The sequence below is a fragment of the Falco punctatus genome, assembly GCF_963210335.1.
Source record: "Falco punctatus genome assembly, chromosome: 4".
NCBI lineage: Eukaryota > Metazoa > Chordata > Aves > Falconiformes > Falconidae > Falco > Falco punctatus.
This window is the reverse complement of record NC_137583.1, coordinates 100,070,313-100,097,815: the sequence shown is the minus strand read 5'-3', so window position 1 is coordinate 100,097,815 and position 27,503 is coordinate 100,070,313. Positions and strand designations below refer to the sequence as shown.

The 27,503-nt window shown below is 39.9% G+C and overlaps 1 protein-coding gene across 1 annotated transcript in view; it reads right to left on the bottom strand.

Annotated features, from left to right (window-relative positions):
- Positions 1 to 144: 144 nt before the first annotated feature.
- The window catches only part of PIK3R4 (phosphoinositide-3-kinase regulatory subunit 4), a 28,780-nt gene continuing 1,421 nt past the window's right edge, over positions 145 to 27,503 (bottom strand). Inside the window, exons 3-20 of the mRNA XM_080387170.1 lie at positions 26,353 to 26,486; positions 25,591 to 26,173; positions 23,221 to 23,355; positions 21,637 to 21,858; positions 19,025 to 19,198; positions 17,720 to 17,865; positions 14,779 to 14,982; positions 13,353 to 13,554; positions 11,453 to 11,652; positions 10,273 to 10,483; positions 8,212 to 8,377; positions 7,338 to 7,502; positions 5,260 to 5,471; positions 4,845 to 4,976; positions 3,353 to 3,453; positions 2,234 to 2,322; positions 1,730 to 1,838; positions 145 to 762 (exon numbers count right to left, since the gene is read on the bottom strand). Coding sequence (XP_080243296.1) covers positions 592 to 762; positions 1,730 to 1,838; positions 2,234 to 2,322; positions 3,353 to 3,453; positions 4,845 to 4,976; positions 5,260 to 5,471; positions 7,338 to 7,502; positions 8,212 to 8,377; positions 10,273 to 10,483; positions 11,453 to 11,652; positions 13,353 to 13,554; positions 14,779 to 14,982; positions 17,720 to 17,865; positions 19,025 to 19,198; positions 21,637 to 21,858; positions 23,221 to 23,355; positions 25,591 to 26,173; positions 26,353 to 26,486 — 3,356 coding nt within the window. The 3' untranslated portion in view covers positions 145 to 591. The remainder of the gene's footprint in view (positions 763 to 1,729; positions 1,839 to 2,233; positions 2,323 to 3,352; positions 3,454 to 4,844; positions 4,977 to 5,259; positions 5,472 to 7,337; positions 7,503 to 8,211; positions 8,378 to 10,272; positions 10,484 to 11,452; positions 11,653 to 13,352; positions 13,555 to 14,778; positions 14,983 to 17,719; positions 17,866 to 19,024; positions 19,199 to 21,636; positions 21,859 to 23,220; positions 23,356 to 25,590; positions 26,174 to 26,352; positions 26,487 to 27,503) is intronic.

Here is a 27,503-nt window from a genome sequence, read left to right as displayed (position 1 = left end):
CAAGGGACAAAGTACAGTTGAGGATGTGACACAAGGTTAAGCTGATCTCAGACTACACTTAACAGCCTAGTAGCTCTGGCTGCTGAGATTACAGAATCAGCGCAGAGGAACAACGGATATAAAGAAACCCAAGTACTAAACAGGGAAGCTTAAGTGGACTTTATTATAGTGATTAGAATGTACAGGGACATTAGTGCACTGATTCTTATTTTGTTTCTCAGATTCAACATAGGAGCAGTTATACACAGAAGTACTTGTACCAGCTCTTTGCACATTTAGAATGTGTAATGTGGGGTGTCTTTAGCTCATTTTCTGAAGGATCCTTGAAGAACAGTGTAGTCACAAAACCAGGCCAAATCATTTCTCTAGAGATGGTTTGGTATTTCAAGGAAAAGCTATAGATACCAAACATCTTTAATAAAATAAAGTGATTACGAAGTGCTAACAGAGCGGTAGGATACAGATAACTGATTTTATCATCACCTTTATAAAGTCCCTTCTATTCCATGATCTGGAAACAGTCCTTGAAAACTTCATTATAACACTACTACTTTATTACAAATATTTACATACTCTATATTAGTACAACTTTTATTTCCACACTTTAACGATTCCATCCCTTGATGCAGTTACGATAAACCCTTGTGTGGTCTGGAAAGTTGCAATATCTGTGATAATATCATGATGTCCAACTGGGAGAGACTCTGGACCTTTCCGAGGGGCCTCATCAGTGGGTCCCAGTTTTTGCTTGTTTTGAATTTCCTGTACAAAACCAAAAAGTGATAAATGTTATTTACAGGAAGGTGAGCATTTGCAGAAAGGAATTGTCACACATTAGGCTGTCAGTGTTAAAAGACCAAAAAACCTCTTAAACAAAAACCCAAACACAAAACCTCTCACCTGCTGGTAGTTTTCTTAGGACTACACCTGGGTTCATTTTCTTTTCATCACACACAACGTAAGTCTTAATCTGAACTGACATTACAGCTCTCTGATTAGGGAAAGGATTTTTGTTTTCCCCCTCTTTTATACTTATTTCAATGACACTAACTACTAAGATTTTATATTCAGGGGGGTGGGGGGTGGTCAGCTACAGCAACACATACACCTTAGCTCCCCAAGGCTTTTATAAAAGCTGGTTTAATAGCATGAATGTGATTGTTTAAGAACTGCAGATGAAACACTAAAATATTATACTGCATAAGCAGACCCTCACTGACAGGTTTTTTTTCCCAGTCACCTCTGAAATAGCATTCATTCAACTGAACTGAAATAAAACATTGTGCTACTCAACAATGAGCAACACTGGCAGTTCCAAAAGTCACTCTGAAGGAAGTAATACAAACTGCAGAGTTCTGCTACCATATTATTTTGGTCCCACTACATCTCACATTGCCTGGCTAATCCTACACAAAAGATTCCAAAGACTGATCAAGGACAAAAGTGTTAAAACACTATATTTCAATATCCCAAAAGAAACATATGACTGGCTTCTGCATGTAAGTAGTATTTGGTAAGTCTAATTCTGTCCAAAACAACTGTTTTTTTAATTTTGAAATAACTTCTTCCTAACTGCCTGAAGACACAACACTAACTATTACCTTTTATGGATGGAGTCAGATAGTTATAATTCAAGCCATGTAATTAATACATCAGTAATGTAATTAATATCACCCATGGGGCCATCCAAAAGGCAAAGCAGAATAGCTGTCTATCAAAAGCAAAATACCTGAACCACCTCTGTGCCCTCAATTATCTTCCTGTAGTAGGAAACAGATGGGCAGTTAGAACTTCCAGCAACAACATATGATCTCTCAGGGTAGGCTAGATCCCAAAACCTAAACGCAAAGAAACAAAATGAAGCCAAGATGTTCAATTTTATCAGCTTAATACAGCTGTTTAAAAGCTGTCTTGCACTTAGGATGAAAATGAGTGGGCACAAATGCTATATGCTTTCTACACTTAGTAGAAGAGCGATGCAGAGAAATCAACATTCATATCAAGCTTATACATAAGTCGTTGTTTTGTTTCTTGTCATGCAGCTTATCAAGAAGCAGCAAGTTTTGCATATTTTTGCTGAGAACAATTCTCTCAGCATACTGATGATACTTACTGACTGATGAACACATCTTCAGCATTATTGTTCTGACTCTTTGGAGCTTACTTAGGCAAAAATTTAGTACACCAGCAGGGGTGGAGGGAAGAATGTCAAACAAAAAAGTTGTTTTATTACCTTATTTTCATGTCTGAGCCTGCTGTCAGTAATATGGGATTACCAGATGCTGGACTACAGTATATTCCGTGGATGCTGTGAGGAGAAGGCTGACAGGGAAAAGTGATATATAAAAATAATCACCAACAGCTGCTGCCGTGCTTCAGAAAGGGAATAGATTCTTTACCACATTCATCCACCCTATTTCCAAATCTTTCTGACAAATGCCAAGGTATTTTAACAGACCACATCTTAAAAGTAAATTCCTTCTTTACATTTCACAGGGAAATGCAACAGATTTAACTCTCCCTAAAACCTTTTTGGAATCTTGGAAATTACATTCTCAATGATGGCAAATGAGAGAGATTATTTTAAAATAATCAAGAAAGGAAATCATTCTGAAAAGCACAGGGATGCTCAATATATATAAAGTCATTAAGGGTCAGATATACAACAGAAAATTAGCTTGAAGAACAATGTTCCCTGCGCATAGAGCACACGACCAAAATGAACTCAACCTGCAATCTTTGTAGCATGTACAAATTCAAGTTTAGGTAGATCCCAGATCTGCATTTACAACATTTATAGAAGCAGATGTGGTTATTTTGGGGTTTGTGTTTTAAGAACAATATCCCAGATTGCTCCTTCCCCAATTAACTCCTTGAAGAAGAGCAACTTCATGCTTTAAAGTAGCAGTTAAGTGTAGCAAAGCCATTATATTACAGAAAGAATATGCAGAAGGAATATGCAAAAGAGCAGATGCTTACAGAAGGATGCACAATCCCAGAAACAGTACGTCAAAGTATAAGATGCTGCACCATGAATTTTGACTTTGCCCTAATCTTTACAGGTTTGACCAGCTCACTGGCTTTCTAAGAACATGACTGGATATAGTGAGTGTTACAAGTACATTCCACAAATAATGGAAGATACCAATGAAGATTCAGGTTACACTGCTGTTTTACAAAGGAGATGTAATTTTGACAGCAAAACAATTATGGTACCAACATAAATCCCAGGACAAGTTCCTGGTGCCAAACTGGCAGGGCCATGGAGTCAGGTAACTGTACTGATGTACAGCATGGAGTCTGAGGTTGTTCTAGAACTGGACATGACAGAAACTGGGGAAGGAGACCAGACCTGCAGTTCTGAAAGAGGCGGTGCACTGCTGGCCCACAAAGTGAAGCGTCGATCACCAGTTTCCATATCCCACATGGAGACTTCATTGTTGCCTTGGACAGCTATAGGAAACGTATAGCCAACACAAAAAATATAAAACAGGTCAGTTGGTTCTCACTACTTGTTCTACTGATATGACATAGAGGGTATGACACAGAGACACTCTCCACTTGCTTTCTGCAGCATTTGTGTTAGTCTTGCTTTAGCAGTAAAGCCATGCACATGTTTTGCTTGGTTTACCACTTGGAAGCAGTTTCACTGTAGTAAAACCACCTAAATTAAGAGAATTTATAGCAAGTTTCATTTAATCTCCAACCCTATTAAAAAGGTATTAAAACTTCACCTTCCTACCTAGACAACTTCTCATCTTTCTTTAAGAAGGATGGATCATCTGTTCAGCAGGGGCAGCAGTGACTGGACAGCTAAGACAGCAATCCAAATTTACAGAATTCAGTAGCTACAATGAAGTTCCACACCTGTGATTAGTGTGGACAGGCAAAGAATTCTGTTCAAGGGATTGTTTACATGCCTGGCAGCAACCTAGCAGGCAGGGACTTTTTAATAATATTCTGAAGTCATGAACTCTTGTCACTCATTTCTACTTCAGCAGGGAAGGAAACACTAGAAAACATTGAGAAGCTTCCTTTATTTGTATGTTTTTTGAAGAAATTTCTTTTTTCTCCCAGGGTGGTTAATAACTAAAATAAGAAGTGAAGCCTAAGAAGCAAGTAAAATACAAAACTCAAATTACTCCCATTTTACAGCAACTTTATCAATTTTATTGTTGTAGGATTAGTTTAAGCTACTTCTCCACATCAGGATGTGTTCCTGACACAGACATTTCAAAGTATATGACAGTGCTACATGCAGTGAGGATGAAGCAGCTGTGAGCATACCAGATGAGGAATCTTAGGAGATTTTTGAAAGCTCTAACCCCTGACACAGCTGGGTTAGATGCAAGTGGGAATTGGAATGGGACCACCTTTCAGTCTCTGCTCTACAGAGGCACTGAAGGCAATGGCAGAATTCCCATCAAATTCGATATATGTCATAAATCTGGGTTTTCTCTTTTATAACATTTTGTCCTTAAAAAGTGATGTGGTAGACAGCACACTAGGAGCAATCCTCATGTGAGTTGTAATGCTCAGCAGACAAGAACTGTAAAGTCTGTCATTTTCATAATGTCTTAACACTACACCAGCCTCTCTCTCTTTATTTCAAAAAGCCACGAAGAGCACAGTGGCAGAACACAAGTATGAACCTTCCCTTTTTCCTCTCCCCAAGCAAAGTACAAGAAAAACTACAAGGAATTTAACCCCCAAAACACACCAACAACAAAACAAACAAAGAGACCCTAACAACTCCCCTCAGGGCTTGAAGCAGAAGCTGAAACAGAAGCTGCTTTAATTACAACCTCTGGCACCGACGAGGTTAAGTTTAAGACATCTTTTACCTGCAATTACCCAGGACTGATAGACAGGATGCATGAGCAGGCGTCTGATTCGGGCCTTGGAAGGGTGAGAATGGCTGGAGATAGGTAACTGAAACCTCATGTCCCAGCATGCCATGGTACCATTGCTTGTCCCTGGTGAGAGAAAGCTCCCCAGAGTCAGGGGTATAAATACATGGGGGTTTGCCCATACCCCTTCTGCTCTGTTCTTCAGGAGATGGACTTAAGCCTCAAGTGCTTACAGGGTAGAATACTTCCCACAAATGAAGAGGTGTTTCTCTCATCTTGTTTGAGAAAAGCATATTCTAGTCAAATCAGATTAAACAAAAGCTTGATCTATAGTTATTTTAAACGAAAAACAGAAGGGGGTGTGGGGCTGGAAAGAGGGAAGCTAACAAGACAAGAAATACAGGCTTACCAATACACAGCCAGCATTGGTGTATGTCCACAGCAAACGAAGTTATGAGGCCTAACTTCAAATCATGTTTCAGTGTCCAAGCATTGCTGCTAGATCGCAAATCCCATCCAACCAGAGATCCATTAACTGTACCATAAGCCAGTACTGACTGGGCTCCTGAATTGAAGTGATGCATATCTACCACACAGCCATCATCCTTCAGATCTAAGGACCTGGGTTAAAAGAATAACTGAATTTAGAAACAGATTATGACTCCCTCCAAGTTTAAGACTCTTTCCAATTCACCTGATGCTGAGCAGCATTTTCCTCTTCATGTCACTTCAACACATCTGCCAGAAACAACTTGCCACTTTTAGTACAACAGATGCTTATGCTCTCTCAAATCTCTCTGCCCTGACCCGTGCGCAGGACTGAGAGACCCAGAGCACAGAGCTATGTTTATGTCTGCAAAGAGCTGCTGACAGCATTTTACTAGCCCGTAGAAGGCTTGCAGGTCCTATCAGCAATCACAAACACAAAAACAGGCTGGGTGGAGAATGGACTGAGAGCAGACCTGAGAAGAAGGGCTTAGGGGTGCTGGTGGACGAAAAGCTCAACGTGGCCCAGCAATGTGTGTTTGCAGCCCAGAAAGCCAACCAAATTCTTGGCTGCATCAAAAGAAGCGTGACCAGCAGGTCAAAGGAGGCGATTCTCTACCTCTACTCTGCTCTCATGAGACCCCACCTGGAGTACCATATTCAGCTCTGAATCCTCCAACATAAAGGAGGACATGAACCCGTTGGAGCAAGTCCAGAGCAGGGCCACACAGATGCTCAGAGGGTTGGAGCACCTCTCCTATGAGGACAGGCTGAGAGAGTTGGGATTGTTCAGCCTGGAGAAGAGAAGGCTCCAGGGAAACCTTATAGCAGCCTTCCAGTACCTAAAGGGGGTCTACAAGAAAACTCAAGAGGAACTTTTTACAAGGGCCTGTAGTGATAGGACAAGGGGTAATGGCTTTAAACTGAAAGAGGGTAGATTTAGATGAGAGATTAGGAATAAATATTTTACTGGAACAGGTTTCCCAGAGAAGCTGTGGATGCCCCCTCCCTGGAGTGTTCCAGGCCAGGCTGGATGGGGCTTTGAGCAACCTGGTCTGGTGGAAGGTGTCCCTGCCCATGGCAGGGGGTTGGAACCAGATGATCTTTAAGGTCCCTTCCAACCCAAACCATTCTGTGATTCATGCTCCACATTTATCAAATATTCACCTACCCGGGCAGGAACACTCCTCTTCATGTTATACTGCCAGCACTGGCATCACTCACTTTACTTTGTGTGCAAACAGATACCTTCAGGCACAAATGCAGTGTATACCAAAAAGGGAAACCTGGTTTGTTTTGATTAGATTTGGCTTATTTAATTTCTGAATTTAATCCCAAATAAGAGAGGATATTTGAGACAGATACCTTACTTTTACTTTGGACAGAAAAGAGGTCTTTAAGATGGTCGCTAGATTTGCTGGAGCCTAGATGTGTCCCTCACTCAAGGTGGAAGATTAAGCTGTTGAATCAGTGCCAAATACTCAAAACCTGCTCATATGGAGAGAGGTAAGAAAGAGCTAAACGATTCCCCTAAATAGTGTCCCATCCCCCATACCTTTGCTGCCTTACTCACATTAAAAGCTTGAGAGAAAAAATTGCAGGTCTGAGACCAAACCACATGTATGTTTGTAAACATTTATCTAATGACCTATAAAAGAGCCTCCAAAATAATTTTATAAGCATTAACATTGCAACAGAGGAGGTAAGAAACTACCAATCCCAGTGCATAAACAAAAGACTTTAGAACTATTGAGACTGTTTCAAGCTGACAGTGAATCCAGTGACACAGGAGGCACCAATAACATAGAGCTATAAATTCTCAGCCCTACACAGCTGCCTTTCAACCCTTCTTTATGAAGCAGAGTAAGACCATAGATTACAGCCTTCCAGTACAGCCTGAGCTCAGCCAGCAGGAAGCCTAGAGCAAATCAAGTGATCTAATCAAGAAATATACTAACAGCCTGAGCTGTGCAGTGAGATTTAACTGCTCTAAGTACATACCTGCTTTGTATTGGATGAATTTTAGGAGATTTAGGGAGCTTTGAAGCTTCAATACTAAGAAGCTGGATGGCACCATTATCTGAAGCTATAGCCAAGTAATGAGAGCCTTGGCAGAATGTAAGTGTCTTTACATGTCCTCCAATCCGAGAGTATGTCAAAATTGATCTAAACAGTACAGAAAGGGAGAGAAAAAATAAGAAATGTTTTAATTAAATTAAAACAAGAAAAGAATTACTCCTCTCAAACACCTACTTCAAACCAATGGCTCTTGAGAGAGCTCTGAAAATAGCATTTTCTGAGTGTTCCAAGCTCAGAAAGCAACAAAGCTTGTGTTGCCTCTGAAGCTTAACTCTCCATCTTTGAGCCTCTGGGTTATAACAGTCTCCAACTGCAGAAGCACACATCCGTCTATCAGTAAAATGAAAGTCTAACCTAGATCTGTATCACATAGCATACCACACCACCCATGTTCCAACCAGCAAAACAGCTTTCCTGCATCAAGTATCAGTGGATGAGATAGTTAAGCAAAAAGCTAATTTGTTAAAAAAAAAAAATAAAAATCAGATGGCTTTTAAACAACATGAGAATATATTTATGTATGTGTAGAAATGAAATAAAAAAGCTTGTAATTACTACAGCCACGAAGCAGTCTCTTTGCATTTACTAACCACTTTCTTCTTTTATTAATTGAAACAGCTGCATGTTTCATACATTTTTAGCTAATATTTTATAGCTGCATGCCAAGAGGAACAGCAGTATATTTCATTATTGATATCTCTAGCACACTCACAAGGGATTCATATCTTCCTCCCTGCTCTACTTCACTTCACAGTCCAAAACAGCATCCCCCAAATCCCATGAGTTATAAAGCTACCTGGTTGTAGTGGTTTTTCCTTCCATTTTTTGGCTGTTCCAGATTTTCACTGTGCCATCATTTGAGCAAGTGGCAAAAATGGAGTGTTCATCAGAGACCCGAATGCGGTTCACCGCAGACTTGTGTTCATGAAGATGAGCTACCAACAATCCTTTGGGACGCCATCCTACAGGGAAAACAAAACCATAACGGTCGGTGTTGATTTCATAACCTAATTAGGAACAAACAAATCTCCCTGATCCCATCCACCAACAGCTGTATTGGTATATAGTCATTACAGCTGCAAAGCACAGAAGGCGGCATTTTAAACATTAAAGGCAGAAGACTATTTTTGCTCAATTCTAAACTAAACCCTACTGGCAGATCTGGGTACGATTTTTCTTTTAGATGGGTTCCATGTATATTCAGTGAAACTAGAAAGAGTGCTTCTACATAGAGTTTGAGAGATACTAGTGCACAGTTCTGCTATCAGCATGCAGATTGCTGCTGGCAACTCAATACATGCCCAAAATGCACATGATGAGCAACAAATTTGAACAGCCTTGTGTTCCTGGATTGTCTGCAGAGTGCTTGAATGGACAGGTTCAGTGTTGCACTATGTGCTATGCTGTCAAGCCTTATGAACCCAGGAAAATGAAAAAACAGCACTTCTAAATCCCACATAACATTTACTCAATTTCTTTTTGAGGGACTGAAGGAGTTGAGCTGACACAAAATAACTCTTGCCAAGAAACTGCCAACATTTGTGTGACGTTTCTTCCTCTGAAATAAGCAACGCGTAAGTATCTGGCTGCACTTCTAACCGGCATCTACTTTAATGAAGGATTAACAGCAGATGAAGATAACAAAGGACAGACCACAGCAAATTTCAGAATATGACACAAACTTCAAATAAGAACACTTTTTCTGGCATTCACTCCCTTGTGTAAGGGAGCACGTCAGCTACTTGTATTGGGCCACGTTATCTCATAGGTTGTAAAAGTCTCAAGAAGACAAACACATGGCTTAGCCAAGCTCAGTCAAGGTTAGCTATGTTCAAACGCTATCTGGTTGGATCATTTTCCTGATGATTTTCTACTACTTCCCTTAAATTTACACGGTAGCTGTGTATGCCTAGGTATGCATATCTAATGCTAGATTTACCAAAGACTTTAGCATCACTGTGTTGATTACTGCAAGCCTAGCTGGTACAGGCTCTGCTCTCAATATCTCCAGTTTAAGCACAGGAACTCCCAACAGTAAAGGCCAGTGAAAAATCTCCATATGGGATACCCAGTAACAGCAGAAAACACGAGCAGAAAATGCTAAGGACTAATCTGAGTAAATCCCAATATCAATTTGGAGCTCCAAATATAAGTTGTGGCCATATAAAGATGGTTAAATTATGTTTGCTGCCAGAGCCCTAATCAGCAAAACCTGACTGGCGCTACCAGGGAGGAACAAGAGGTAAAAATGTCTCTCCTTTCCCTCTGAAAGCAACAATGTAGTATGAGAATACACATCTTCTCTTTGTGGGTGGGCACTGTGTCACTGTCCCAGGAGCTGGTGGGGACAGGCTCCTTTGTGAAAAAGCACAGCTCAAGCAGCCCACCCCAGTATGCATGCCACTGGGTTAGAAAACCTGGCCAAGAGTTTACAATACTCACAGGATGGCTGAAAATCTGGAGCCACCCCAGGCAGAATACATTTCTCACCTCCCAACACAGTGTTTCTCCTCTTGCCCAAACCAAGCTACAGGCTGTTACAGGATGGCAAGTTATCTGCCATACACCTGGTTACAAACAATCTGCTTCAGAAAACTCACTGGTAAAAGGTGCACAACCTGGGCTTCAGACCAGTGGTTTGGGTCCACCACTGCAAAGGTAAAGATCTAGGTTCCAGACCCTCTCTCATAGGTCACGTATATATTCAGCCAAATAGGTGTTCTGCATAGTAGGCACATTTCCTAAACTAATAATTTCCTCTTTTCCTTGTCTTTTGCACTTTTTCCCTGAGATTATGATATTTTGACTTTCTTGTTTGTTTGTTTGTTAATAATAACCTCAGTGGCCCATGATTTACCTGGAGGTGGGGGCTTGCTTTCCCACTCAGCATTCTCCATCATCTGTTTGGCAAGTCTCTCTGCATTACACTGTTCTCGCTTCTGCTGGATCAGCTGCTGAAGTTCAGTTTTGCAAGTGGTGATGCGTAACTGGTGTGCAGATGGGGATGCTGTACTGCTTAGTACCTGCATAGTCTGTTTCCTGGGTTGAACAACTGTTCCATCAGACGCCTGTAAGAGATAAGCACTTAAAAATAGATGCCTTACATTCCACACACAGATAAATCCTGCTCTTAAGATTACTGGGTCACACCAAAGGAAAATGTATAAATCTTTTGTAATTGAATCAATTAACAATGAATTAGCATTAAAAAATTTCATGCTTACATGAAAACAATTTAAAATAGTGAAAATTATCATTTACAGAAAAGCTTACCCACTCAATTCTACCCCATTTGCCTAGTCTGCTCTGTATTCTATTTATAGAAACTGTAACGTGCCACGCACACCTCTATGTCATTAATACAGAAGCAGTTATTGCTCTCAAGACTGACAGAATTACAGGTTAGCTCTTGAACAATTATTTGTTTATATTGGGCTGTAAAAATAAAAATAAAAATGTGAAGTGTCTCCCTCTTGGTACAGAATGGATGCATTTAAAGCTAGCAGAACTTAAGCTCCAGCTAGTAGCCAAACAGAAAACAGTGTTCCATATCAAGAGATGCCGCCACAGCTTTGAGGGCTCCCAGCCCATCCTTCTGTAGCCAGTACAAAGTATTACAGGTATGGGAAGTTTCAATGCAGCCATGATGTGATACACCAGTTCCAAGTTAAAATCATGGCATCTCTTCTCTTCCTCATAGGGCATGCAATTTGAGGAAAAGTCTTCCCTGCCAGAACAGCTTACCTAATAACTGGCTAATCCACAAAGCCCCATCCCTTCGTGCAAAGCATATATTTGTTAGTTAAGCTCTTCTGTTGAGGTGACTAAAATTACTTCCATCCTCTCTCAATTCCTATTTCAAAACTAAGAACTCAAAAGTCAGCTACTCTGCTGGAGAACACACCAGGGAATAGCATGACCAGCATCAAATAACCTCCAAACAAAATAAGAACACCACATCCCTATAGTCCCACTTGGCTTCAAAACAATTAAATCACTTCAGTTTAAAATGCAAAGATAGTATTTTTCAGGAATACCTGTGGAGAGGATGACAAAGTGGCACAAATGCCAACTGAGGACTCTGAACGAAGTGGTTTCCCAGCCTGGATGGCTTCAGGATCAGTAGTTTGCCCATGTCCTTTAGATATTGGCTGGGAGATGTTTGTTGGTTCCAGGGACCCAAACATGCTTTTCCATTCTTCATTTACATTTGAATCTTGCTTTACATGTTTTCTAGCTATAAGCAATTAGGAGGGAGGGAGGTGATGGAAAGAGGGGCAGGGAGGAAGGGGGAAACCAACCACATTATCATAACAACATTCACTCATGCTGGTCATTACTTTCAGGCTATATGCAAGTCCAACATATACGTGCCAGTTTATTATTTATATATAGAGAAAACTCTACTTCTACATTAAGTCAGCTGACAGGAATTTATGAGGCAAAAACAGAACACTTGCCACATGTGTGCACACCTCGTTAATCCTACAACTGACTCATGCAATAAATCATTCCAGTATAGGGAAAGTTTGCATCTAGAAGGTCACAGGATTAAACTCCATATGATAATTTTTATTTTTTAAAATATTTATATATAAATAATAAATACATAGATAAATACATAAAATAATTTTTTTTTTTTTTTTTACAATTTATTACAGAACCATAGAATGGTTTGGGTTGGAAGGGACCTTCAAAGATCATCTACTCCAATCCCTCTGCAATGAGCACAGACATCAGGGATAAACTGGTAATATCAGAGTATGCAAATTATTGCCAGTGTCAAATACAATCAGTTTTCCGTCACAATTGCAACATCACCTGTAGATTCAAGAATGTTACCTGTAAACAGGAAACATGTTTATTTTCAGCATTCCTTGGGAGTCACTTAAAACATAAAACAAAATTTGGGACGAATTTGATTTGGACAAAGTCAGTGCAGAAAAGTTAAAGGCATGAAGACTTTGCAAGGGACGGTTTTGGGTGAAATAAGTCGGTTCAAATACAGACTTCATATACACTCGTTTTTAAATCCTGTCCACTACTGACTCCAGAGGATGCAAAAACATAAAATGAAAAATACTGTGCTTATGTATTTTCCTTTAAATTATATGCAAGACATTTGCAGACAAGCATCTTAACTCTGGAAATAAGATGCCAATAGCTACATGGTTTGCAGATATTTCTGTATTTTTATGTCTAAAAACACAGAACCTATCAGCAGTGTAACAGAGGATGGATTTACAAGCTTGAGAGAGCAAAGCAGATGCTCAAATACTGTATGGAAGAGAAGAATTTTGAGGATAGAGAGAACTGGAACAGTTAGCAGCAAGTGGATTTCAAAGCTGAACAAGGAAATGTAAGAGGTTTTTCAAGCTGAAAGAGGAGCAGGCAAAACAGTCAAATGGGGGTAGATGAGCAGCTGAAGACCCCTAAGGCCAAGAAGCATGTACTTGATGGGTGAGCAACAGTTGGCACTCCTCTGTGTGAGACTTTCAGCATCACACCTAGGCCTCAGTTTTCTCCAGGTTACCTCAAGAAAACACCCTGGATTTTCACAGTTAAAGAACTCATCACTTCTTGACAGGAAGCAGACAGAGCAGAAAGGTAGCCTTCATAATTGACACTGTTACCATGGGTCACTAGAACCCTATTTGTCACAACCAGCTAGACAACTGCTGCATATTACTACTGCAAATGCAGTCAAACTGATTTAAATATTCTCGGGGCAAAACATCCCCATCTTCCGCTGATCCAGAAAGCATTCCACCACATCACATTTCAAATAGCAGCAGTAATCCTGTTATTGCAAACTCAGTAAGGATGGTGATAGTTATGTAGGCTGAATTACTGAGAATAATTGTTAAGTTAGACTTAATTCTCCGATTCCAAAAGAAAGGCTATATTTTATCTATAAAGCTCACAAAATGTACCAACCACGTTTGTCATCAGGCTCCTGCTTTGTTTTAACAAGATCCACTTGTCTTCCAGTTATTCCCAGAGCTGACAAGTCAATCACCCCTTTCTGACTGCTGTCGTGCAGATGGCTCTGATCCACTATATTGGCTTTAGCTTTATTTGATTTTAACATAAAGTCTTTCAGTGCTAACAGCTTGTCTTCTTCCTCCTCAGTCATCCCCTATAGAATAACAGGAGAGATAATATCATTTGCTTTTGAACAAGAACATGCATCACAGCATGAAGATGTAAGAAGCAGTAAAATTAATGACTAACTCAGAACTGGAAGGAGAGCGCACAACCCCAGCATTCAAGACAATACTCTATCGCTCATACAAGATGTTAGGTAAGCCGCTGTGGTATAAGAATATCTTTCCTCCTCAAGAACAGGGCTAGAAATAGCGAAAGGGCAGAATAGCATTTAGTACTGAATTGCTGTCTGGTGCGAGCTGCTTAACTGCCACCTAGGCCGTACCTGGGGCCCACAAGCCCTAGGGAAAAAACAAGACACACTCAGCTGCAGTTCTTCCTCTTCCCAGATCTCAATACTTTGTATGGGTGATTCTTTGTGCTCCCCTCTTCATATAAAAGCGTCAATACTTTCCAGCTTTGGTTTTGGCACTGCATGTTTCTCTCTTCCTAGCATCGTAGAATGGTTTGGGTTGGAAGGGACCTTAAAGATCATCTAGCTCCAACCCTCCTGCCATGGACAAGGACACCTACTATAGACCAGGTTGCTCAAAGCTCCATCCAGCCTGGCCTGGAACTCTTCCAGGGAGGGGGCATCCACAACTTCTCCGGGAAACCTGTTCCAGTACCTCATCAACCTCACAATAAAGAATTTATTCCTAATATCTCATATAAATCTACCCTCTTTCAGTTTAAAGCCATTACCCCTTGTCCTATCACTACAGGCCCTTGTAAAAAGTCTGTTCCCAGCTTTCTTATAAGCCCCCTTTAGGCACTGCAAGGCTGCTATAAGGTCTCCCCACAGCCTTCTCTTCTCCAGGCTGAACAATCCCAAGTCTCTCAGCCTGTCTTCACAGGAGACAAATGCATACTCCTTTATCCAACACAATACACAGCACACGTTCTGTAACACTGCTACACCACAGATGTGTCAGAAATTTGAGATGTATTTTTTTATTTTAAGAACTTCGGTTGTATTTGGGAAATCCAGACACAAGGTTGCCCTATTTCTGGCAGATCTTTTTAAAATCTTCCTTAACTTTTAAAGAACTTGTCCTACAAGCATATACTAAAATCAATGAAGCTAATCGTTTGAAGTATTAGAAGGACTGGGAGTCCCTCACAGCAGCAACTGTGAGGTCAGGGTCTGTGGAAATGTACAGAGTCCAAAAGCATCTCAAGCCTGACTTTCAAAGTACAAATTAAAAAGAACTACCTGTGAAAGAAGCTTCTTCAACAGCTGTGCAATGGCAGGGTCCTCTGGTGGTGGGCAGTCAGGGAGAGCACCATTCCTCTTCTTTTGACGCATGTGAAGGTGTCGGAAAAGGCTTGTGATATCCTTTGATCTTAAGACGTAATCAAATATGGAACGGCTGACAGGCTCTTTAAGTACACTTAGCAGGACTATTTCTTTATCTATCTGCAATTCAAAAAAAAAAGAGACCAGTCATCATGGAGCATGATGATAACCATATAAATATGAGAAAATCTAGCAGTAAATACTGTCATCTCATGCCTAGAGTGTTTGCATTTTTTTCTCCTATCATTAAAGTCAGTAACTGGATAACTGCAAATATTAATATAAACATCTTCTTCTGAATGCATGTTCTAAAAAAAAACCAAACAGTTTCCAGCTCAGTCCTTGTCCTGGTTTCAGCCAGAATAGCGTTAATTTTCTTCTTAGTAGCTGGTACAGTGTTGTGTTTTAGATTTAGCGTGAGAGTAACGTTGATAACACACTGATGTTTCAGTTGTTGCAAAGTAGTGCTTACTGTGAATCAAGGATTTTTCCAGTTTCCCAAGCTCTGCCAGTGAGCAGATGCATGTGAAGCTGGGAGGGAGCGTGGCCAGGACAGCTGACCTGAACTAGCCAAAGTGATATTCCATACCATAGAATGTCACGCTCAGTATATAAACCGGGGGGAGTTGGTTGGGAGCCACCAATCACTGCTGGGGGAGTTGGTTGGGCATTGGTCAGCAGGTGGTGAGCAACTGTGTTGTGCATCACTTGGGGTTTGGGGGTTAGTTTGTTGGGGGTTATTTATTTCCTTGGGTTGATTCCTCTCTCTTTCTCTCTCCTTTTCATTACAATCGTTGTTATTTTTATTATGTTTTACTTTATTTCAATTATTAAATCATTCTTAACCCACGAGTGTTAACTTTTCCCATTTCTCCTCCCCATCCCACCAGGGTGGGAGGGAGCGTGAGCAAGCAGGTGCATGGTACTTAGCTGCCAGCTGAGGTTAAACCATGACAGTCCTAGAGAGATGCTTTCTAGCTCACAATAAGGGAAAAAAAAAAAAAAAAAGTAGGACTTCAAAATTATTGCACATCATTGTGCCAATAACCTAGATTCAACTTCTCTCCTTTCTTGAAAATAAATCCATGTTGGTCATGTCAGATTTTCTCCATTTTCTTTCCCCTTTCTGCCAGCAGTCTCAGAACAGTAACCTGGCATTGACAGATGGGATTAAAAGTTCTACTACTAGTATGATGATATTTCAAACACCGTTTTTCTCTGTCCTACATTTACCCTATGAAAACACCAAGTAGAAGAGCTCTTCCCCTGTGTCAGTCAGATTACCAGGTTTCCTCCTATGTATACAAGGGAATAAGGATGCACAAACATGTAATTAATATTCAAAAGCATACTGGAAGATTAGTAAACAGTCGTAAGAAACTTATGAGTTAGGGCATAATTTAGAATCATTAACTGGGGAAGTCCTTAAAAAGATTGTTCATTACTACTAAAACAAAAAAAAACACAACCCAAGTTTCTGTTTTCCCAGGTAATAAATCAATGTCTGTTTGTGTCCAGAGAACATGTCTGGACAAAGTCTTGTAGGCAATGCAGATTACTTGCAGCCCCAATATTCCTTTGGGTTTATATATTTATTTTAGTACTTGATCTTTGTTGTTTCAAGAGCACATCTTAAGATAACGGGGGCAGGCAAGCCGTATTCATGAAATAGGCCCACAGTTACAGTCCTACAGTTAAATAGCCAAACCTAATTCAGACTAAAATTAGGACACAAATGCTTGTACAAAAGTTGGAATACTCAAAGTAATTAATGGGAGATGTTGGGGTTGGACTGCAATTCTTCCTTCACAACAGTGTCAGAAGACCAGAAGACCTCATTCATATAATGTGCTTTGCATAGCTAACTGTTTAAATGAAAAACAACTTCAAAAGTGAGTCCAAAGCGAGGACTTCCTCATTGCATTCTAACTCAATGTTACCCTCTACTTGCTTACTATATTTAGTGTTGCATAGCAAAGAAAAATTTACATACTAAAATGAAGCAAGAAGGGAAAAAGACTAAAATTTAACAATCAATGCCTAAAACACTGCACAAGGTGTCTAGGGAGTTGTAAACAAAGAAAAATATTATTTTGATGAAGTTACCACCTCCATGGTTTACAAGAAAGTGTTAAACACGTGATGTACTTTTCAATATAAGTACTGCAACTGCTTCTTATCTATTTAAACACTTGAGAGATGCATTCTGCAGGTCCTAAAATTATAGCAAAGATGCCTATATGATCATACTAGCAGCATCACGCAGGTCATTCCTAGACATGTGCTGTTATGATATGGCTTAACTCATTCACACAGAGAGCTCTGCCCTTACCCTTGGCAAAGCATTGAAACACAGGAGTAGCACTGCTGAAATCACAAGCACAGTAATCACTACTTAACAGACTGTTTGTGTTTTCAGAGGGTCAGGCCCACAGTTAAGTATGTTAGCGGGGCAGTGCTGGAATACTCGATCTTGTACATGAAGGCATAGAACTTAGAAACAATTGTTTCACAGCCAACTTTTCATGCCTTTTAGACTCCTATAAACTAGCATAGTATCGCGAGAGTTTGATCGTAAACAAGGCAGAGGGGCTTGAACCAAAGATATATCTGTTGATTTTAGGCTTTGTAAAGCGTTCTGCAATTGGCAACAAATTTGTGGAAGCAGTCTTTCAAATATAGACGGCAATGCCCATTCTTCAATGTCTGCCAGCAAGTATCGAAGAACTATATCGTCTCTAACCTTAACTGAAAAAACACAATCTATTATCCTTATCACCAGGACCACAGCCAAGACAGACTTTAAAAATTCTAACTGGTTTAGATACATACCTTAAATAACATTAATGTGTATTACCTGTATTATTGGTTGCGTGATAAAAGGATGGAGGTATGGCATGAGCTTGCAGTAGACATCAGCAATATTCAAATACTGTGCTACCACAGTGATAAATCCAACTGCACCGTAACGTATCCAAAGATTAGGATGACACAGGAAAGGTGCTGAAAAAAAATTAGGCTGTTAAAATACATCATTCATGTTAAATAGAGGGGAGCATCCTATATATGGCAGCCTATGATGACATTTCCTTCCCCCAGAATTATCCCCAAACTGAGCCTTCCCTACTGCAGAGCACCAAGCTTAAAACACTCATACTGAGAAAATTATTTCAAGGAAAATTATTTAATTGTGCCTGTGCTGGTCAGCTTCCTTGCTGTTGCCAAACAGCATGTTTTTCCTATTTATTCATGTCAATCCCTAACTGTCAACTCCAGATCTGCAAAGACGACTAATCAAAAAATAAGCCTCAACCTTATTCCAGACAATTATGGAGAATCCTAATACCAGTGATTATTTTTTTTTCTTTTTAGAGTAAATACTTTATTCTTTCCTTCTTCCCCTCTCTTCCTTGAATAGTCACTACTCATAATGTAAGACTCAGAAATCCATTTCAATTATGTGGGTTTTAAGAAGTTGTGATCGAGGGACTGTATCTAGTCATGAGATATATTCACAGATCATCTGCCTCAAATTCTGAGCGCATTTGAAAAGCCATGACATTAGGAAGAAGCAGGCTACATCTCCAAAGATCAGTTGGTATTTTCTTTTCCATAAATAGCTGGTAAATCTTGGGTACACCTAAATCAAATTGATAAGCCTGATGAGGAAGGAGACACCAACTCTGTATTCAGGGTTCTATTGAGTTAAATGGGGGGTTATGGTTTTAGAAATAGGATGAGAAGGGATTGTCTGAGGGACTGGCTTCCCTCCTTCCTCAAAGGTCAATAGGTAAGAGTTTGCAAGTTACGTGCCTGATCAACTTCCAGAAGTAACAAGGAGGTTTTCTTTATAGGAGGTTGGCATGAAGAACAAGGAAAGGCCTTAAAGCAGGAATTTTTTGGACTAAGTGTTGTTTGCTGCTGTCCTGTATAAAATCAGAGCAGATGCCTCCAATTTGTTCCACCAAAATTATTATTTTAGAATTAGTTCTGAGCACTAACATGGTCCAACTAGCAATAGTTCATTAACACAGTTTTTGTAGATTCTAAAACAGTACTATAGGTTTGCACATTGGACAGCTAAGCTGGCTGCAAACAGCTTTATGTAGTACTAAAATTTCTTAACTAGGAAAATAAGGCATTCTCCAGTATCCCAACTTACCGATATCACAAGCAAACTCGTAAATATGTGGCTTTTGCAACAGCCCCAACTGGCACATACAAGTAAGAGCATTGAGGGCTTTATAAATGACAAATTCTTCAGCATCACTGAGACCTTGCTGAAGCAGAGGTTTCAGTATCGATGAGCTCTGCCAGCCAACATAAGCAGCAACACCTGAAACATAAAAAGAACACATAAAATCCCAAAACTAGCACTTCCTTGCCTTTCCTCACCGAAGTTTAAAATTACTGTCCCACAGAGACATCTCAAAACAGATTATTAGTCATTAGAAAAAAAAAAAGGAAGCTGCTTTCCATTAAAGTCAGACTAATATTCTGAAAACTGTTTGATAAAAGCAGATCCTTGTGCCTGCAGAGGTCCTTCCAGAAGCCAGGCATAGATGTCAGCATACAACTGGCCAGCAGAAGGCCTGAAACTGCAAGGCAACACCGGCAGCCTAAGGGGCGGGGATCCAGTGCCTGCATCTGTACATGGAAAGGACAAGCGAGCAACAATGAAAGTCTCTGCTAGCAGGATTTTGTCTTTTAACTTAGCAGTGACTGTAATTTGAAAGACCTGAAAAGACCGAACTGGATACTGGGCTAATTTTCAGCAACAAAAACCTATCACATACATTCACTTAGCCACAAAAGAAAGAGTCAGTAATAGTCAAAAAGGAACTTACAGAACAATCTTCCAGAACTCTTCCAGCCTGAAATGGCTGCAAGATTTGCTGTTTAGTTAACTAGTCTCAAATTACTTGCTGGCATGAAGCCACCTTGACCCTAGTTTCAAAAATAAATGCAATTTTTAAATAACTTTTTTCAAAATCTTAGAAGGAAGCCAAGACCAAAAGCAGCTAAGCGAAAGTAATTCTTTCGAAGCTGCTGGGTAAAAATGTATTAACTGCATCTCAGTAAAAGAGACTGCTTTCCTATCCTTTTTCCTTTCCCATGTGAAAACCACCCACTGGCCACAGGAAACTGTCATTTGGAAATGCTTGTTTGGATTAGATAACCCACGTACAATAATTAATCTCTGGCAATGGTCAGGGAGAGGGACCTTGTCAATTTCTATCTTTCCTCTAGCTTTACATCCATCAAGTGAACATTCCTTCCCAAAAAACAACTGAGCAAGTCCTCTTACTGTTCTCAAGAGAAAAAAAAATCAGGTTTTCATTTAATAGCTCAGGCTTTTTGTTGCTATCGTCATTCGTGCTACACAGCATAGACTGTAACCGCCTCTGCTTCTAACCCAGTTGTTTGGGACTGATAAATACCACAAGATTCAACGTCCTTTCATCAGTATCTAGATTAAACATAAAATTACTTTATCATAGTAAAAGTGATAAAGTTATAATTAATATACTTGCTCATGTATTAATGCTGGGCTTTGCAACTAATTGCTAAAAAAAGAAGAGAATAAGGTTGAAATAGCACAGGTAAGAGAAATCCCCTCGGTGCCGCTGTTACAGAAGGGCACGTGCCCACAGCCACAGGCAGTGGTGCCTGCACACACTTAAAACACAAGTTAGAACACTCAGTTTTAAAGATGTGCAAAAGCTTTAAGTAAAACAGTGTGAAACAAAAATATGAGTTCTGAACTTTATCTGAATTCTTCTGTGGAGGTTTTGATACTGGGACAGGAGGAGGAGCAGCTAAAAATATAGTTTACATGTCTTGACTTTCACATTTAATTGCCTCACATCTACCTACATGTCTTTTGCAAGAAGGCAAGACACTGTGACCTGTGCTTTCACCTCCCCATTGCTCCTTGCAAACAAATTCTGACAAGTTATTAGCATCACATCTTGTCAGGGCTTGCCAGCACAGCACTTTGTGGCTTCCAGTCATAATGTAATGCGTGCCTACCATAATGGCCCTGCTGGAAGTTTGACCATGCTCTTTTTTTCTTGCCTTGCATCTGAAGTACCATTTCACCCCCCAGGTACTGCAGTGGAAAACCTGGTCAAGAAAACCTGCAAATCTTGAGTGCTGACTCTCAGCAACGGTCATGTGGAATAATTTCCAACATTCATGGAACATTACATAAAATTAATAACAATTTTAAAAAATCTTACCAGTGATGACATCAGCTGTTAAAGATTCCTGTCATCTCAGAAAGCTTAAGTGAGGTTTTAAGGCATTAAAAAAATGTTTCAAATTATAATTTTAGGCTATACCAGTACACAGTTTTCATCATGTGAGCAGGTCTACTGAAGTTAATGGGCCCACACACACGTGAAACACTGCATCTACTAGACAACTTGCAAAAATCTTAGTATTTACTTGTCACAATTCAGCTTTGTGAGTTATTTGCTTTAGCAAAGACTCAAAAATAAAAAGCATTTAAAGTTTATTGTTTATGTTAATCCAACTTAGACTTAAATGCCTCAGTCTCATTTGTATTAAGTATCTGGACTAAAAGAAAAATATACTTGTAATTACATTGTTTCATCTTCACTCCCAATAATTCACCAAAGTCTTTTCCTATAAATTACAGAATTCTTTATAAGAAAGGACCTTTATATGACTGTTAACAGTTTCCAGGATATGCAAAACTTATTTACATTATTATCTCCCTACTCTGTTTGGCTGAAACCCAACATTTACCAACAATGCTGTCAAAGAAAGCTCCTCGAAGATGCCAGTCATTCTTATCATTTAAGAAAGTGATCATATGAGACAGAAGAACATCATTGGCTTTCTGACGTCCAAAAAAGACACAGAGACGCGTTATTCCATTTTCCATCAGTGTCTGTTTCACAATATTCTCTGGGTCACTTAGCAAAGTCACAACTTTCTGCTGAACCATTTCATGCAAGGCTTGCAGCTCTGCAAGAGACAACACGATGAACATTTGGGTTGGCGAGAAACATTATGTGCAGGCGTACTACCTGCTGCTAAAAGAGCTACACTCAGTAAGATGGGCAATGCAATATAGCCTCAACAATTCCAACAACTAGCTTACCAAAGACTTCAGACTAAGCAGGAGGTGGTGGCAAAGCCAAAAAGTATAGAGATGTGAGACATTCTTACCAAATCAATAAATTCTAAACTTGTCATAACTTCAACTAAGATGATCCAGCTTATTTCATATATATGTAGGTGAAATGCAGATGTGAAAAACAAAACAGAACCATTCAACTGTCTTTCTTCCTTGTGTTACTTCTTTCATGTCCATGCTATTTTGAGGGGTAGGGGACAGTACTTCTTAGAAATACAGTTCATACTATGAGGCTTCCTCTGTCACACCTCAGCAAATCTGAGCACCCCATGCTTTACGTGAAGGAACTCAAAGGGGATTTTTTTATGTTTGGTTTTGGTAGGTTTTGTTTGGTTGTTGTTGGGGTTTTTTTAAAGTATCATCCTACAACTATTTAAGAGATAATTGAAACATGCCTTTTTCCCTACCAAATGGAGTATGTGTGGGATGTTCACCAATTATGATTAGTCACAGATTGATCTACTTAGCCGAAAAGAGAAATGACAGTTCTTAACCACAAACTCTTCCCAGCTTAGAAGACTTGCCTGGCATTGCTCTGGAAATTTATGCATCACTGAAAGTCACCGGAGCAGACACACAGGTCACTCCTTCCCAAGGGAAAGGAAAAGAAAAGCCATCCTTAGGATTTTAACTCATTTTCTGTCCTACAGTTACAATAGCACAGATAGCAGTGTTACCGCCCAACGGCATCCCAACATTCAGCTTCTTCAGGCAAAAAGACAAGAACTGCCAGGCATAGGAACAGAAAAGAAAGAATGACTGAAAAATACAGTACTATACCTATGGTAGAATCTGACAGTTTTTTTCAAAGCTAACACTGCTTGCCACTTCATCGGAAGCAGTATTTGGAACATAGCCATGTTTTCACAGCTGACTTGTTTACAGGACTGTGAGTGAAGCTGGATACAAAACCAGGCAGCCAGCATCACAGTCAAATACCTTGGGAACTTTTGGAGAAAAGTATGCCCATTTACACATTTTTTTTTTTGTCTCTCACAATGTTCAGAACAGAGGTGTCTGCTTCTGCACGAAGCTGCAACACACATGCTTTGATACTAGTCAAGGCAAAGCATTCTTCCCATTTAACAGGAAGGCTAAGCTTTAAGAGGTGAGGAAGATTAGTACTAACTAAGAGCTTTGGCCCATGATTTGCTATTATAAGCAGGCAAGGTAAGCAGAAGTGACATTACCTGTGTCATAGTTATCACTAGGATGAGAAGTTTCATCCATTTCTTCACCATTTGGCTCATTTTCCATATTGAGATTTTTCAACTGTACCAACTCCAGAAATCTCAGAGCTGTTTCTGCCAACAACGCTATGTTTTCTGCAAAGGAAAACATTTTGGTTAAGAATTGTTCTACTTTGCCTATTTACATCAGTCTGACGATCCCCCCGATGAGGGATTATAACCGTTGACAATACCAGTCATGATGGACAAATGGAACTGAAATTACACAACATTCTCTGGTCAACCCACTTCTGTTGGCCTGACTCCAGCAAAGCTACCAAGTATATTAAATCACACAGTATTTTGTCACCAAAACAAGGGTAGAAATTTTAAGTATATCAAGTGGTAACAAGGACTAACTTCAGACTTCCAGAACTAGCCCTAAATGCCACCTAAACTCAGGCTAATGACTAAATAACTTGATAGAACTTAAAGGCAAATTAACCTGAACTAACTAACATGCCCACATGGTAGACTGCAGCAAAACAACCGCAACAAACCACCGTGCCAGGATATGTGTCCTAGAGAGTAACAACAGGGTTACCCCTAAGGGCTGGATTCCACTTTTAGAGCATTTATCCCCAAATCCATCCATGTGATTTGGCACCGTTCTGCAACGTTTGGAAGTTGCTAACGCAACTCAGGCTATGTTATATGGGTCAGGCCACTGCTGGCACAGGAATAATCCTGTTGAGGCAGAAGACCCACTTAAGCAGCCATTCTGAGTGTCATCCAAGACAAGAGCAGCGTGCCAATGGAGCCTGTCCACAGCCCAGATCAAATCCTGTTAAGTCACCCCTCTGACCACTATCAAAAAGCGTGCTATAGTAACACAAGTTAATGTAATTATTAGACTACCTTTAAATACATTTATTTATTTCAAATTGCTTTCTTAAAAGAAAAGCTATCTGAAGTTAAGGAAACTTAATCAGACTTAACCACCTACAGTTCAAATAACTTTTTCAAGTTTCAGAAAATATTCTAGTTGTACTCAGTTTGAAAATAAAGTCAAAACCACTGAAGAACCTCTGTGTAAGCAGGTGCAACTGGAGTCTGTGGGTACTGAGACCTGTAGCCTTTTTGCACTTGCAGATAAGGAAACTGCATTTTGTTTCTTCTATTTCAGCTTATTTAACAAGTTCAGCTTTATATTAGTTTGTTTAAAGATTAATTCTAAATAGACTATAATTTTACAAGATTTGGGGTTTTTTTCTTATCTACAAATAAAAGTGAGTCATGAAGAAAACTGTTCTTTCGTAAAGCCCTAAATGATCAAGGTGACCAAAAGCTGTTGGTTCCATTCATTAACTATACATTGTCTTCAATAATTAGTTTTATCAGCTGACTTAGTAAACAAAAGAAAAACATCACCGGGAATTTTCAACTCAGTTCTACATTTATATCCAAAACAAACCAACACACTTAAAAATATGCTAGTCATGGCAAATAAGGGTACATACAAAATAGCAAACACAGGCATAACTACAAAGTTTCTTCCTGAACCAGGCAGAACTCCTATCTGAATATCACGCAAAGAAAGCATCTGCTACACTATAAGGCAATCTATTACATAACAAATAATGTAATTTCAGCCCCTAAATATCAAATTTCGTTTTGTGAAACTATACCTCTGAAGCACAGCAACACACTGATGCTTTTAGTTCCACATTTATTTCAGTTCATTCAGGCTGCTCTAAGCAAACAATCTGAGCTAATGAGATGTGAATTAAGGTAAATTAATACAAACAGCAAAAGGCAGGCAAGCTCAGAAAGCCCTGTTCACATATTTAGCTACACAAAGACCACCTAGACAAGTACTTTTCTTTGTTATGCTCTTGCTTATACAGGGAATAAAGCTGGGGGGCTTCCCTGAGCACGAGGCTCTAAACTGACCCTTACCTTAGCCATGGGCAGGCCTGCTGTGTTCTGCATCCAGCCTAGCCCAAAGCACATGTACACATTCTGTAAGTTGCTTTTACATGCAAAACTACAGAAAAGAATGAACGTTAATTTTAAAAGACAGTTAATTCATCTAGCAGAGAGCAAACAGGTTTTGTCAACTATTTAAAATGTAATTATTTACTCTGGGTACAGATCTACACTGGAAATCCACCTGTTAGTATAACTTAACTCATTAATTATTAAGTTGCTGCCATCACCTGCACCAGTTAGCTTAAGTGAATACAGGTGTCTACCTGCAGTCATTTATGAGACTTCTGGGGAGATTTACTGAAATAGAAACAGCAAGCTCTGTGATGATTTTGAGCAGAGGAGAAAACAGGGAAATAGAGAAAAGCCCAAGACTGGAGTTTTGACTGCATTTCCTCTTACCAGCATATGCAAGTCTGACGATGGTGGCTTCATCCTGGGCCAAGTGTGCAATGCCTGGCAGAATGTATTCTGGGTAAATGTTAATATCATTGCGTGGCACCTCTTTGACGAGAGCAAGAACTTTAGTTAGTGTCCTCACAGATTCTGCCCTCACCCTGGGCACAGAGTCGTTGCTGAAATGTAACAGATAAGGAGTAATACGATCCAGAAGAATCTCTACACTTAATCTTGGTGCTAAATGAAGAATCAGTTCCAAAGCAGCCAGTTTTGAATCACAGTATTTCAGAGTCTGTAAACAGGAAGTTATCACAGACACTAGAATAACCAGCCCATTCTCTTTTGTCTCTCCCTCGGCTTTCTCTGTGCGATCATGCCCACAGAGATTGTGAATGATGTTATCCAGATCTTTACGTATGACCAATATACGCTCATCTGCTGACACAAATGTTTCCTTGGCAAACTGGGCCATGTAAGGCTGAAGGAAAGTGTAAAATATTTCAGGAAATGCATTGTTACGTTGCTGTTTCAAATAATCTTCAGCTGCTAAACGTTTATCTGGCTCGCGATGGACCATCTGAGTGACCTTGAGAAAGGCAGAAGTAGGAGGGAGTGGGAGAGAAAGATTAAAGGTTTAGACATTTGTAATACATAAACAAAACAAAAAAACCCCAAACCAAACAATAAATGATTTGTCACCAAAGCAGGTGAAATAGACTACAAATGGACCACACACATGGTTCTAATGCTGTAGTCTATCCTTACCAGTTCTCTGATACTGCGGTCTTCAATTTTGTTTAGGACTTGATCAGGGGAAAAGAGGCCATTTCTGTAAGCCAAAAGCTGAGATAAATCGAACAAGGGTACGCCTTCTGTGAAAAGCTCTGCTATTACACAGCCTGGGGAACGAAAAAAAAGTCAAGGATGTCAGAGGATTATAAACAGACACTTTAACTTCACTTTCTATATGTGGACAAAACCAAACTCTACGCAACTCTTATTTGCCTTATTTTTAATTGAGCTAAGTCACCACATTAACTTGGGGAAAGGAGATGCATCTCAAGCTCCAAAAACTGGCTTTTACACTTGATCCTTGAAATATCTCCCAAGTATTTTATTTCAAGCATGCCAACAGTAGAGGAGTTTGCAATTAAGAAACATGAGGCAGTGACTTCAGCCACCTGCCAGCTGGAAAACACACCACCCGAAAAGGAAGCCACATCACTGTCACGTGGAAGAAGAGTGCCAGTAAGTCAGCATGGATCAGGCAGTAGGTCAAAATTAAGCAGCCCTTTTACAGAAGGTAAGGAAATAACCTCTGCTTCCACAGTGATGCTGGGAGACTGCACAGATTCATTCACACAAGCTCATAAGCACAGTGAGAAATACTACAATTGCCAAACACAGCCCTCCCTGTTGTATGACACACAGTCTTTCCCAAGGTCCCACTCCCACAGTTTGCTCCCAAGGGTCAGCATCTTGCTTTATCAGTGGAGTGCCCTAGAAGTCCGGCCATAAAAGCAGCTTGTAAAATGAAGTGACCATTACCTTTAAATTCAGGTTTTTCAATCACTTTAAGAAAAAAAAAAGCCAAACTTAGAGCTTTCAAAGTGCTGAAGACAAGCCCGAGACCCAAGACAAGCTCCCACAGTCAGACTCTTTCAAGTATTTGTGAGTGAGACTACAACAGCAGCTTAGTTAGTTATCGAACCTCCCACCTGTGGGGAAAGTGAAATGAGAATGGGCTTCTAAAGCCAATGTTGCCACATTGCCCTGAAAGCTGTCTCAGCCCCCAGGCAGCTGGATTTTAGGTGAACCACTGACTGGCTTCCTCCTCTTGGGTCCCATAAGGCATATGCTATGTGTCCCAGAACCTCAGCCACAAGATGATGGTCTGTGGCTTTGCAGAACCATGT